General features: G+C 34.0%; 1 protein-coding gene across 2 annotated transcripts; it reads right to left on the reverse strand.

Annotated features, from left to right (window-relative positions):
• Positions 1 to 9,930: 9,930 nt before the first annotated feature.
• LOC105131552 (vesicle-associated membrane protein 727) lies at positions 9,931 to 13,046 on the reverse strand. Of its 2 annotated transcripts, none has more exons than XM_011034582.1 (6): positions 12,940 to 13,046; positions 12,023 to 12,267; positions 11,736 to 11,931; positions 11,531 to 11,651; positions 10,378 to 10,440; positions 9,931 to 10,298 (listed from the first exon to the last, which is right to left on the reverse strand). In XM_011034582.1, the coding sequence occupies exons 2-6, from the start codon at positions 12,213 to 12,215 to the stop codon at positions 10,155 to 10,157; spliced, it is 717 nt and encodes a 238-aa protein (XP_011032884.1). In that variant the 5' UTR covers positions 12,216 to 12,267; positions 12,940 to 13,046; the 3' UTR covers positions 9,931 to 10,154. The 2 variants fall into 2 exon arrangements, with proteins under 2 accessions (XP_011032884.1, XP_011032885.1); XM_011034583.1 differs by having other exon boundaries at positions 12,877 to 13,046.
• Between the last annotated feature and the right edge of the window lie 1,797 nt (positions 13,047 to 14,843).

Below are 14,843 nucleotides of genomic sequence, written 5' to 3' on the forward strand. Positions count from 1 at the left end.
AATGCTAAATATTTCAATAATATTTGAGACTATAGTGTAGCTTGTTTTTCAAGTTAGTTTATATCTATAAATACATTCAAAGAATTTTTTTTACTTTTTAAAATTAATACAATCTAAGAACATTAAAAAAAACTAAAAACTATAAAAATACCTATTGAATGGAAAAATGAAGACGCTCAATCTCCTTCTGAACTGGAAGGGTTTGTTTCGCGAGTAATGGAAGCAGACCTAATTTACCTGTGCTCATGGTTCTGGTTCCTGTCATTGGCATGAAAACTCGGACCATCACTATCACCAGACGTCAGAGTTCTTAAGAAACTGCCACGAATACGTACCGGTGGCTTATTCATTAATCTTGTCCGTGATTTCACTCTCTGTACGGGGATATTACCCCCAGATACAGTAATAATGATCAACGCTCAGGGCAATGTATAATAATTTTTTTATAAAAAAAAACAGTAATTAATATTAAGATTTGAAAGTACTTTTGAAAATCCATTTGAGTTGGAAAAAAAGGAAATCAATATTCTTTTTAAACGAGGATGCTAAAAAAATTGATTTAAAAATAAATCCTTGACTAATTATCAAGCTCACACTTAATATATATATATAAAAAAACAAAAATATAAATATCCATTGTCATTCCTTCTTTTATGTAGGAAATCTGTGGATCGTGTGATTCTTTTACTAGGAAGGTAATTGCGAAGGGAAAAAACAATTTAAGGTGACGCAATAATTAATAGGCAGAAACGGGCAGTGGGAAATGCTACAAAACAAAAACACATATGGTAATCAGTACTGCACAGAGTGGAGCAATGCACACAGAGAAAGAAAGGAACTGGAAACCATTTTTCATCTCAATATTAGTTTTGCTGGTTTTTTATGGTATGACAATGGTATTCTGCTGGTATTTTAAAATTAAGAATATTTCTCGCCTTCCTTTGCCCTTTTTTTTTGCATTTGCTTTGTCCCATCTTGAAAGGGATTTGGCACTCATGCGTGTTTCTCTACCTATAACTAGCACTCCCTAGCCTTTAGTGATTCCATGTTTCTTCATTTCATTCCTGTTTTTATCAACTTTCTAGCTTGCCTGTCAGTTTTAGCCATGGAGGGCAATAGTTCCTCTAGTCTCAAGGACATGTTGAAGTCCCCATCACCCCCAAGACCAATCCTCATGAGGTCTGATCAATCCACACCTGCAACATGGGCTAATTCACTTTTTTCAGACCCCAAAGAAACCACCAATGTTGACAATGTTGCCGGCGGATTTGTTGACCTTTCTCTTGAAGAGAGCTCTCTATCCTCCTCCAACTCTTTTGATGCAGCATTACCATATTCGTCTTCTTCACCTTCATGTTGTTTGTTTGATCATTCTGATGTGCAGAGTGAAGCCAGTTCTGATGTTCAGACAGAGGAGATCATGAACGTGAAAACAAAAAAGGACGTGGTTTTTGGGAATCCAACCAAAAAAGAGGGAGTATTTCCTCCTCCAATCTCTTCCTTGGAATTATTTACAAAGGGTATGAATTATAGTTATCTCAACTATAATGATTTAAGCGATACCCTTGTTCTCGAGGAGATAAAAATCCCTCCAGGGGACATTCTGCGTGCTAACCGCTCAGGTGGGCGCTTGAGGCTTGCTTTTGTCATTTCAGACGATGAGAGCTCTGACATGGAAGAGGAGGAAGAGATCTATGGCACCGTTTGAATAGGCCTTATTGATCTCCTTTGTGTTCTTTTTCTTCATGGTTGTGCTGTTACTTCTTAATAGACCTGTTGTTTTTGTTTTCTGTTGTTGCCAAGCAAGATCGAGTACTATGGCATGTATTAGTACTAGTGTATGTGGCATATATTGTTGTTGAATTCATAGATTTAATAATTTCTATTCAACGTGGATTATTCAAGAGATAAATGCGCTATACAATTATGGTAAGTCTAATTCATGAACTTATGATAAGCAATATGCATATGCACCCAATATTGCCAGTTAAAGTAGCTGTGCAATGCATGCCATAACCTTCCGCAAATGAGTGACCTTGCTGTCTTTGGCTTGGTGACTTGGGCACGCCTCTGTTTACATGTCGAACTCTGCTGGCTGTGCACTAAATTAGGCTATATATGAAAGCACAAGAAACCGAAGGACTAAGCTCTTTTCACATCTTTCCTGCAATTCATGAGGTATCTGGTGAGGAAAATATGTGCCCTCGTCTGGTTAGAGGACTCGGAGCCCTCGTGTAAAAGTCATGCGATGAATCTTTCCTTCTTGTTAAAATGGCCCATTATTCATCATCTTGGTGGCCTCTGTGCTAAGATTTTATGACAATTGCGTACTATTTGTGTGCATCCAACAAGGTCTTGTCGTTATCAGTATAAAGGACGACTACAAAGGAAGACTACATTCATGCACTCCCCATCTCTCACTTTTTAACTGGCTGTGATGCTCGGAGTGTAAAAGATATAGTGTTTGGCTACTCTCTCCCATAAAAAAGAAGAAAGAAAAAAGAGAGACGGAGAAAGTAGAGGTATATTTTTCTCTGCTTCTTGTTATTAGAGTATAAAATTTTACTTTCTATCTCTCCTTTTTTATATATATAAAATTAAATAGTCTTCACATTGGCTCTTCCCAGTTTATTTCACAGTATGATTGTTATTATTTTTTAAATAATTTTTTATATAAAAATATATATTAATAATATTTTTTAAAAAAAATTATTCTTTACATCAACATATTAAAATAATTTGAAAACACTAAAATATATTAATTTAAAATAAATAAATAATTTAAATAATTTAATTTTTTTTAAAATATTTTTATGACACAAAAACAAATAGACCCAAGTCAGATAAATCCATCAATGACATGATATGTTTCGTGTTGCACGTGATGAATAAAAATTAATAAATTTTACATGATAAAAGGAACTGGAATTCTATTTAATTTCCAAATCATTTATTTCAATTGTATATTCATATAAAAATTCGTTAATATTTATTTGTAATATTTTATCTTTATCTACATGCATGAACCTTTTTCACTCTCTTGATTTGCTTACTTGAATAATATACGATGCCATCGGCGCCAGGGGAATAAAGATCTTATGCACCCAACTACTAACAAGTCATGAATAAATAGAAAAAATAGCAATGTTAAGGTAGTGATAGTGACTGTGTTAATGGTTGGTTTTAAATTTTTTTTATTAAAAATATATTAAAATAATTTATTTTTTATTTTTAAAATTTGTTTTCAATATCAACAATTTAAACGCTTTAAAAACATCAAACAAAAACAACTCAAAATTTTATGAATTATAGTCTCTGCAGCAGAAACGATCGTGTCCTAGTTAGGCCGATATCCCTTCACCGTCGACGACGGCGTGTTCTTGTTTTCCATGGTTGGGCGTTGTTTCTAGCGTGGACTTTGCATGTTATTGATGCTGACAAGGAGGAATTTACGTCCTCCAGGCACCCCTTTTGCCTTTATACCAATCAAGGAGGCTATAATTGAGATTTTATATATCAAGGTAGTATGTAAGACGGGATCGGTTTTTGTGGTTAAAGGAAAGAACAATCCTCGTTGAGCTTTCAATGGCATGCATGGGTTGATGACCCAGGGAGAGAAGAAAACAAAGAAAACATGAGTGTAAGTCCTTTTCAATGTCTTGTCATGCCTGTAAAGCAACCTCAAAGTTGATTAAAATGCCTGGGAGCAGCTTGCTCTCACGCTAGCTAGACGATACTATCAATCATTTACGTTTCACAAGCTTCGATTCTGAGTGTTTTTGGCGTTTGGAAATGCTCGTTTCGATGATTGATGATTAAATTTAATTAATTGCTAGTTTCTTTTTTAATATATATACATATATATAAAAGGTCACGTTGTTATTAGTTATACTAAGGGGAAATTTAGTGTATGAAAAATTAAACCCCCAAAAAAAATATATTTTAAATGTAAAAAATATTTGTGGTTGTTTTTGTAAGGAAATGACCCTGGACGTCACGCTTTTTTAATTAAAACTAGAGAATGTGATCCCCTTCCCTGCAATGCGAGAAGAATCCAACATCTTTTTAGTGATTAAGATTTAAAAAATCATTTATCTTACTTAATTTCCCCTAATTTTTTTCTTAATCTTAAGTATACCACTACACCCTTGCTTTTATCGATAATAACACTATAATTGCAGGCTTATAGCTTGCTCTTACCGCTAATATATTCTTATAACTCTGTCATATAACTAAGATTACTGTGAATAATCTAAATAAAATTTTATTCTTAATTATTATTTTTTTACTAAAGACAAATTGCGCCAATCATGTTTTTTGAAAAATATTTTAAGATTGACACAGCGGACACCCCCTATAAGAGCCGATTTCTTTATTGAGAATTGCAAGACAAGCAGAAAGGACGGGTTTTCTTTGTTTTTTTTTTCTTTATTTTTGTGAACGGGAATCAATTTCAAATCAGTGTAAATTACTCTAGAAATGATGCAAGGCCATCATGCTAGATGAGGGTTTTTGATGCCCACTCGACAGCCTGCCAAGCAAGAGTGTACTGTACACATCATCATCATCATCTTCAAGGGGTGGCCATTTCTTGACAGCTCGAGATCGCTTCTGAACTCCAAGGGTGCCGCACGGAATCATTAAGCGAGTTTTGTGGTGCTCGCAAAAAGATTCTTGGATGTGTTTTTATCGCTGAACCACTCCTTTTAATGATTTGAATGATGGGTCTTTGATTGATGGGACACTCCAAACACCGGGTTAACCATCACCGCATTGCAATGATTTGTGCCATGTGACAAAAATCTTCTTCAACGTCGAGTGTGTGTTTAACGTTGCTGAAGTTACGGTTTCAAAAAATAACCATGAATTATATTTTTTTTAATTAATGTTTTGAAAAGTAAGTATTAAGATTTATACAAAATTATATACAGTGTGTATAAATTAACAAAAAAAAAAACATTGTAAAATTATAATTAAAATAAAAGACAATCCCAACCACACCTCAGCTTTCCCGTAAAGTTTATGGCCACATGAAACGTGTGCGGTGGTTCCGTGAAGATCCGTTATCTGTGGCATAGAGTGGAACCATGTTTTTTTTCAGGAATACAGAGGTAATAGGCATCAAGAAACCAGACGTGGATAGCCCTCTGTACGCCCCCATCAAAGACAAGGATCTTTCAACTACTTTGACGGTGTTTATGATCCACGTTAAAATCATGTTTTTCAAATTTTATTTTTTTATTTGAATTTATATTTTATATATTTTCTGATTATTTGAATGCGTTGATATTAAAAACAATTCTTTTAAAAATATATTATATTTCCAAATAAAAATATCATGGACCGTAACTAGTATATATTATTTTTATTGATAAACTTTACCCTTCCTGAAATTCCAAAGCATGGATCGAAGAATCTTGATGTACCAGACATGCCCCAGCAATGTAAGAGCCCTGCGATGACAAGACAAGGATTCTTCCACCGTTCATGACGTGCACAGGCATTTTAACTTTAGTTGGTGCCCGTCGTCTCGTGAGTTTTATTTGTTCTGCCTTCATCCTCTAACAGAATTTGTGTTGTGTGCGTTTTACGTGATGCTTACTTATCAACCGGTGGGTCGTCTTGTGTCGCGCGCGTGTGTATATCCTGTTAACTTCAAGAACCTTTTTTAAATTTTTATTTAAAATCACTTTTTTTTATTTATTAGCTTAATATTTTTGTTCAAAATGACAACATTAACCTAAATAGTTCACAACTAAAGTATTAGGGTTTAGTTAAAAATATAATCGTAATTATTTTTTAAAATATTTTTTATGTTGAAATATAATAAAATGATACTTTTTTATTTTTTAAAAAATTATTTTTAAAATTAATATATTAAAATGATTCAAAACATATAAAAAAACTATTTTTTAATTAAAAAGTAATTTTTTTTCAAAATACAGATTAATTTATATTTTTAAATGAGTTCTGATCAAAGTTAGATTTGGATACAGTTTTTTAACTGTAATAATGAGATTTTCTTGGCAGAAGAAAGAACCTTAAACTCCTGAACAATTGACTAATGATAACAGCTCAGCTAATTTTTCCATCAATTCCTTCACCAGTAGATAAAGCTTCTCGTGTTACTGAGAGTACCAGCGAAAAATATTTGTACCCAAAAAAATAAATTCATACTTTAAAATTACATCTGTTATCTTATATAATCCGGTAACTTTTTAATAGCATTTGGATTGCCATGTCAAAAAAAAAAACCCAGGTTTCAGTAAAAAAATTTAGGTATTTTTTTCAATATTCTAAAATGTTAAACAGTACAAGATGGTTAGGTAGCCAGACATATAATGTTACGTAACCAGAAAATATTATCTAATTAAATTAATACGAGAGAGATGTATTTTAAAAATAAAATTTAAAATTGTTTGATAAACACTTGAAAATATTATTATAATTTTTTCTTTTTAAAAAACACAAGATAGTTAGGTAGCCCAAGTAACACAGCCCAGTAAGTATTGGAAATTAATTTAAAATTAAATACTTTTCTTTACTTCGACGCGGATGATTATTATTATGGTAACTTATATTTTTTATCCACCCACTATAAAAAAAAATAATTTGATTAGTCAATTAGTTTTTGCTTTTTACACTAAACTTCCTTTTGCACTAAACTCACGTGTAATTGAGTTTTAAGTCTTAATTTGTAGAAAATAAAATATTTTTTATTATAGTAAAAAAATCTATCTCATAGTAATTTTAACTAACATATACTTTTTTTTTAAACTATTCTTTTTAAAACTGCAAATAAAAAAATATTTCTTACACGGATAAAACTAGCACTAAAATTGAAATCCTAATTCGGCAAGTAGTTAATTTATCTCTTCCATAAATTTTCTCTGTAATAATCTCCAACAGATATAAGGTTTCATTTGGAAAACATCTTTTTTTATTTCATCATCTCGTACTGACTCATTTTGTGCAGCTGAAACACAAGGTTGAATACAGTCTAGCAAAGGTGATTCTAAGCCAGAAAATACCCCAACACAACCTTGCTTATCCCCTCTATGTGATTCTGAGTCAGGACTTTTGACGAACAGTTGGAGAAAATAACCAAACACAACCTCACTTATCCCCTCTATGTGATTCTGAGTCAGGACTTTTGACGAACAGTTGGAGAAAATACCCCAACACAACCTCGCTTATCCCCTCTATGTGATTCTGAGTCAGGCCTTTTAACGAACAGTTGGAGTAAATACCCCAGCACAACCTCGCTTATCCCCTCTATGTGATTCTGAGTCAGGACTTTTGTCGAACAGTCGGAGAAAATACCCCACCACAACCTTGCTCATCCCCTCCATGTCATCAAACACCTCACCCGCATCATTAATCAGCGTAGTCAACATGTTGCACTTTCTTTTACTAGAAGCCATCTCATGAAAATACTCAGTATTCAAATCACCCTCCTTCGACCATAGTTGCGTGGCTCGCTGCCTCCAATATGCCTCCTCTTGAGTTAGGAGAGTTGCTAATTGATCGCGGCATCTAGCATGAGCCGAAATTGAGTTCTCATCATCAAATTGTCTTAAATGTCGAAGGTTGTCATGGCATACCACAATCTGAGCTTTAAATTTCTTCGTAAGGTGCCCCCCCAGTCAGAAAGTCTTTGGAGTACAAACACTGAATCTTTGTAAAACTCTTTCGCTAGCAGTGTCATCCCAAGCTTTCCTAATCATCCCTCCTAGCTAGGTTCTCCAATCCAAGGAACCTAAATCTGATATGCTTTCGGTATATAATTTGTTTCTTGTACACCAAAAGGAGTGGATTATGATCCGAAATTGAAGTTGTCAGATTGTGAAGCTCTGTATTCGTAAAATGGTGTAACCAAGGACCTGTACCCGTAGCTCTGTCCAATCGCTCTTGGACCCAATTATCCGTGCCTCTTCCCCCTTTCCCAAGTAAAAGGAAACCCCAATAATGGAATGTCTGTAAGTTGACACTCAATGGCCTCACGAAAGCTCCGAATCGAAGTATGAGGATGATCATGGAGTCCCCTCTTGTCATCAACATTCAGGAGGTCATTAAAACCACCCATACATAGCCATGACAAGTTTGATCTTTGGCTTAATGCACGCAAAAGATTCCGGGACCCCCTTCGTCTGCTGCGAGCAGGTAATCCATAGAATCCAGTAAATCTCCATTCAAACAAATCCTCTTCTCAAATAATTTAAGTCCACATGATTTTGAGAAAACCCCTACAATGAAACCCTGTTGCTATTCTTCCAAAACACAGTCAAACCACCCTCTCTCCCCAATCTATCAACACTGAAACAACCCTCCTAATTTATTTCAGTTCTAAGAAAATCAACCCAACTACTGCGAACTAACATTTCTGACAGGAACACAACATCAGTTTTTTTGAAGCACTTTTGGAGCTGAACTACCCATGGGTTTCCAAGCCCACGACAGTTCCAACTAAGAACACTCATGGTTGCTGGAAGGCCTGGTCCACAGGCCTTGCCGATATCAAATTATTATCACTTGGAACCATAATCTCTTGATCAGAGAAAGAAGGCCCAGAAAATAAGTTTCCTTTATCTATAATCATCCCAACAGCACCACCCGAGCTTAAGCCCACTCTTCTTTTATTCCTCTCTTCTAACAACTACAGCCCATTATGACTTGACTGGACTGTATTACCCAAACCCACATCATTAGCAGATGGAGTACACCTTTCGGAATTCATACTGTAACAGCTTCCTCATTAATGTGCTGTGACTGATTAGGAGGCTGCAATAACGTGGCAGTTACAGATTCGTTACCCTCCTGCAGCCATCGGCCACCATCCTCGCCGGAGCTTCTCCTGGCGGACGCCCTTAATCATGCCCCCCAATCCCTCCTAACCTTCTTTTCATGCATCTCAAATAAATGCTCACAATATCTGTCTGCATGACCAAGTCTTTCATATTTGAATGGGACCATATACAAGGAGCCTTCTCTCTTGCGTTTTTTCTTCAAAGGGTGGTGAACATCAATTGTGACCCTAATCCTCATGTAGCTCCTCCGAGCTCCATTGTTGTTGATGGTATCATAATCAACAAAGGTGCCGATAAAGTCACCCAGTTGCTTGCCTATACCCAAGGACATATAACCCGCTGGAAGCTCATGAATTTGGACCCAAAAATCAACATGGTTAGCAGGGATTTGAGGTGGGACATCACCTTCAACAAGTTGATGTAGCAAAAGCAAATGATTGTCAAACGTCCAGGGAGTCCCCTCAAGAACCCTTTTCATATCCTCACTGTTAAAAAATTGAATCAAGTACTTGCTGTCGCTGAGTTCCCTAGTGCACATAACCCTGCCTGGACGCCAAAGACTTGCCACTTTGTTCCTCGTAGCATTAAAATTGATAGATCTGTCTGTGAGGAAGCGTCCAGCCAAGCACAAATCATATGATTGCACTGTTGTATCGGAGTCTACATTTTCCGATGCAAGTTCTTCCTAGTCTTCCATGAGAGATAGACATAAACTTACGCTCCCAAACAAGACAAACCTTGAGAAATTACCCCAACACCTTGCCACTCAAGCAAGACAAACAACCTCTCAAATAAAGAGAGACAAAAATTAGCCTCACTCTATTTTATCAGAGACATTCATGCTGCTACGTTAACTTGAGTTTCAAACAACAAGTTCAGTGTTTAGTAACATAGCATGTTAAGGTTTAGAAGATAATTCAAAATTAAGTACCTGTCTTCTCTTAATGGTAGCTTATGTTTTTCCCAGCCACGGTAAAAAAATCATCTAGTCAGCCAAGTAGCTTTCGCTTATATAGCATTTTAAATCCTGGCTTTTAGAAGATAAAATAACTTTTTTTTTTCAATTTATGAATACCTGTTTTTCATTTATTCAAAATTTTAATTGGCAATCTATGGCGAACAATTTAAGTTCAAAGAATTATTCATTCAGTTAGGCCACAACTTCTACAGAGAGAAGTGATATCAACAGAATTACAGAACGATTATCAAGTGCAGATATTTAATTACAATGTTGAAAGGGTAGATCTAAATTCCGGGAGTAGTCTCCATATTCAAGCACCACTGTACAACAGAATAAAAAGCAAACTGCAAATGCTACTACATTAGCCACCTTGCTACCCTAGTGGTCTAACATTTGAAACCTCCACAAGCAACAAACCACAGGATCAGAATAACGACAAGGACGACTCCACCCACCATCAATTTCATTTGGAGATTCTGAAGCCACATCTTCCGTCGCAATTGCCTTCCTTGCCTCTGGAAGCTGTCAGCCTGTATTGCAAGTACACAAGCAAACTGTTACAAGGTCCCCCAAAATGGCACTCAGAGGTAACCAATGAATGTTATGTACCTGGAACTGGAGGTTTTCTGTTTTATCTACCAGAAGTTCAATCCTCTCCCCACGGTCCAGAACCTGCAATTCACTAAATTAGCCACTATATTCAACAAAAACTTGTTTATCACTTTGCAGATTGACGTAAGATAAAATTTAAACAATCTTAGTTCACTGCACATGATATAAATCAACCAGCCTTATGTAACAAGTTACAAAATAGTTTAACTTGTTTCAAGTGATGAACAAACTTAACCAACTCCAAACCACTCAACTTGCAACAGTGTAATATCAATCACATGAAAGTAGCAACTGCAGCCAAATATGCCCAACTCCTATGTTGCATGTCAGCTATACAAGGTAAATTGATGCTTCCAAACATAAAATTCCCATCCACAAACATCAAACCAGATATTTTGTCTGGTAACATCACTGATCTCCAGGTAAGGAATCCATGCTTGAATTTCAAGTTGAAAGCAATACCATTAAGTAACTAATAAAGTTGTCTTTATTGATCACCAAATTAACCAGTGAATTCATGGCATGCTCAGCCCCATCAATCAATAACATGATAAGGAGTGCTAAAACATTGGAAAAATGATGGTTTAACTCTAATGAGTCCCTGGTCAATAGTCACCAATTACCCATCTGTCAATGAGTAGGAAGTGATGAAGAATGTTTTTGTGTGTGGGGATAATATTCATGATCCTCAATGGCTTACGCTGAGAGAGCACATTCCTGAAGTGTAGTAGATTGAGTGGAGTAATATTATGGTGACTACCTGAAAGCTTCACTTTATTCTTGACATTCTATCAGATGAGCAGTCAATACTCATACACCTTGATGTCCAGAATCAACCCAAATAGCAAGCAAATGGAGTGATAAGAAGCAATTTTACACCTTCCACATCCCACCCACCACCAACCAAAAGAAAGAGAAGAAAAATACATTCACGCTAACATACTGGTGGTAAATGCATAAGGAACCAGAGTCAACAGCATCCATTTGTTGTTACAGAAAAAAGAAAAGAAAACAGCATCCATTCATGCCGAAATCTCCATCTTAATATGATGGTGATAAATTATGTAGCAGAAAGTATATTTTGACTTTAATGCTAAACATAAATTGGTTTATCACCAACATTACTCTCAACAAAACATGAAACATGTACCTTTTCAATGTTGTCCATCATAATCCCCTTGACCTCCGTGATCTGAGCCTTTAACTTGGATAGCTTACTGATCTCTTCTGGGTGGTTCAAGCAGTACTGCATATGCTCCTTTAGTCTTGGCCTGTTAAACAGAACAGGATATCAAAAGTTAATGCAACATGTAACAACAGAAACCTTAAAATTTAACATAAACAGAACCACACACCCAAACTCCCTGTCAAGATTGTAGGCGACACTAAATCGGTCTTCAAACAAGTCGTCATCATCGTCGTCATCAGCTAGTGGGTGTGCCTCATTTTTAATACTGGCGCTATACCGCTGTTTAAAATCATCCTTCACTCGTTCAAGAAATACAAAAGGCAAACCCCTCCCAGCCGATTCATCTGCAACAGCAAGAAAAACTGCAAACCCAACACAAAAACCTTCAGCACACATTTCCCTATGACAACAACCTAAACTCTAAATCAACAGTCAACAAGAACAAAACATTACCAAATCCATTATCAATGAGGAAGTTAAACGTGTGCCCATCACAAGAGTACGTGTACTTGCTGCTATTGGAAGGGAGCTTCTGCAAACACTGAACAGCAACGGTACTGAAGTTCCCTGAATATGAAGTGTGCTCTGCTAAAACCACATTTCCCTTTGCCACGAAACTATATATCAAACCTCTCTGACTACTCATCCTTAAAATTACCGTTTCCCTTCACCTCAGGATCCTCAAGAATAATATGAACCTGACAAAAAAAGTCAAGGATCCAAAAATCAGACAACTTTCAAACCTCAGCAACAAAACACAAAATTCTCGTCAAGATTATAAATAGTCTGAAAAACAAAAACCCAGCTCACAAATTAGTCTATGATTATAGATTACCCATAAAATTAAAGTATCATACATATTTAGATAGCCACAAATACAGCTCCAACAGTAAACAAAACCTCAGATTTAGAAAGAAAACAAAGTATCCATCAAATCTTAAGCGAAAGCAAGCTAAAATCAATATCAATTCACAGAAATTCAACCCTAATCATCTCTTCGGTTACAAAGAAAGGAAAAAAAAAACGAGAAAGAGCAAGGAAATCAAAGGAATTCGGAATACAACAACAGAAACTTCGAAACCCATAGTTAGGTTTTCCATGTGAAGAAGATAAAGAGTCGATACATGCATTAACTGCAGATTTTCCACCCAATTTTCCTTAATTTTCCCGGAAACCAAACAGAAGTAATGCAAACAGAATCTATAAGAGATTCTGAGAATTAATTACAAAATTAAACAGCTTGGGTCGGTTTAAATGACAGCTTTTGATAATCTAATTAATTACAATAAAAAGGGAATGAATTTTACTCTTGTCGTAAAAAATCTGATCCAACGTCAAGACGAAGTAAGGAAGAGAGATCAAGGGGGAACCTGGACTTTGCTGGGAGTGCAAGACTTGTCCTTGAGCCGTTGAGAGATGTGCTAGAGAGATGTTGGTGTTTTTTTATTTTATTTTATTTTATCTTTCTGCGGAATTTTCAGAATTTATTATTATATATAGAGCTAAAAATCAGACTATTATATGTAAAGCTAAAAATCAGGCTTTTACGCCGTGTTAACTCATGATTTACTGTGCTTTGTATTAGGAATTTACTATTTTACCCCTACCTTATAAGAAAAATATGCTTTACTAGGAGGATAGTTTGGTCTTTTCACAAGGATTGAAATGTCATAAATTATCTTTAAGAGTTATTTTCATTTAATCACTTTAAGGGGTATTTTTTTTGTTTTTCTCAAAATTAAAATGACTAAATTACTTATTTATCAAATTTCTTAAGGTTTAGATAAGGGGTCTTTTTGTTATTTCATATAAGTTTTTTATGTTATTATTAGGTTGGGTAGGTGTGATTCAGTTTTTCTCTATTTTAAAAAATTATTTAAAAAAATTTGCTTTTATATTTTTTGAATTGCTTGAGATGTTATCTAATAAAATAACGCTAGCTTTTACCATAATGTTTGAAACTCTACAATATCCTCTCTCACGTGGAGTGGTGCGTAGGGTGTTTTAAATTATGATTTGCTATTAATTTTTGTTTTCTTTTCTTTTCTTGTGCTAGTCATGAAAAAAAATTAATTTTATTTTTTATTTTATGAAATTTTATATTTGACTCTTAATGTTTCAATTTACAAGCTTGGTTGTTAGCCCTTTTATCAAATTATAATTTTTTTTAATTTTATTATTGGATTCATAATCTTTAATTTTAATTTCTTCAAGTTTGGTTCTGATTATCTTAATTATTATTATTAATCTAGATTTTTCTATGAATTTAATTTTTTTTTGTCAATTCTATCTCTTAATTCAAAGTTCTATAATTAATATTCAACCCTTAATGTTTTGATTTCAAATTTGATTTTCATTCTCTTTATTTTTATGTTTTTAGATTTTTTTGTTATTTTAATTTCAATTTTGAGGCCATCAATGTTTTAATTTTAAATTTTGATTTTTGATACTTTTACCAAAATTTAATTTGTTTTCAATATTATCATTGCATCCATGATCTTTTTTTTTTGTTTTTTTTTAATTTGATTCTCATTCTCTTTATTTTTATCTTTTTATCTTGAGTTTTTATGTTAATTTGATTTTTTTTAATTTTGTCATTTAATTCAAGATTTTAGGTTGTTTAATTATTTTTTTTTAAAGTATGTCTATGAGTGGATCTAGGACAAATATCTGGTTAAGTGTCAAGTGGATTGACTCGAGTTAATTCAAGTTAAATTATTTTTTTATTTTATAAGAAAATAAAATTTTATAAATGTAATTTCAATCTATCTTTTTTTTTTTTATTAACATGAAGAGAAAATTGAGTATGACTAGTTATGATATCAATTTATTTCATCTACAAGTTTGTTAGCATGGTGGTATGTTATATGGATGTGTTTACTACAACATACAACATATAAGGATCATAATTAAATTCATGTAGATTGTATCTTATAATGATTTTACTACGGCATTATAAGATTCATCGTAAACCAACTTTCTTATTTTTCTATATAAAAATAAATAAATTATATATTCATGTTCATTGCATAAAATGTATGCAAACTTTGGTAACTTAAAATTTTTTCCTCTTGCCTAACTCAACGAGAGTACATGTTAGGATAAAAAAATAAAAATAATATTATTTTGAAAGAAAAAAATGAAAAGAAATACTTAATGATTTTTACTTGATTTTAACTAAGTTTGTCAAGAATTGATCAAATTACAAGTTAAATTGTGTTTTTAATACTTTTATTTTAGATCAATTATCCCCAATTATTTTTGAAACTTGACA

The sequence above is a fragment of the Populus euphratica genome, unplaced genomic scaffold (assembly GCF_000495115.2).
Source record: "Populus euphratica unplaced genomic scaffold, PopEup_1.0 scaffold24.1, whole genome shotgun sequence".
NCBI classification, from domain to species: Eukaryota; Viridiplantae; Streptophyta; class Magnoliopsida; order Malpighiales; family Salicaceae; genus Populus; species Populus euphratica.

Excerpts from the sequence above, each read along its gene's own strand:
- LOC105131552 (XM_011034582.1), bottom strand. The coding sequence starts at position 12,215 with ATGAGTAGTCAGAGAGGTTTGATATATAGTTTCGTGGCAAAGGGAAAT. Across the intron at positions 11,932-12,022 it reads CCTCATTGATAATGGATTTG|TTTTTCTTGCTGTTGCAGAT; the intron begins GTAATGTTTTGT and ends TTGGGTTTGCAG. Across the intron at positions 11,652-11,735 it reads AATCTTGACAGGGAGTTTGG|GCCAAGACTAAAGGAGCATA; the intron begins GTGTGTGGTTCT and ends TCTGTTTAACAG.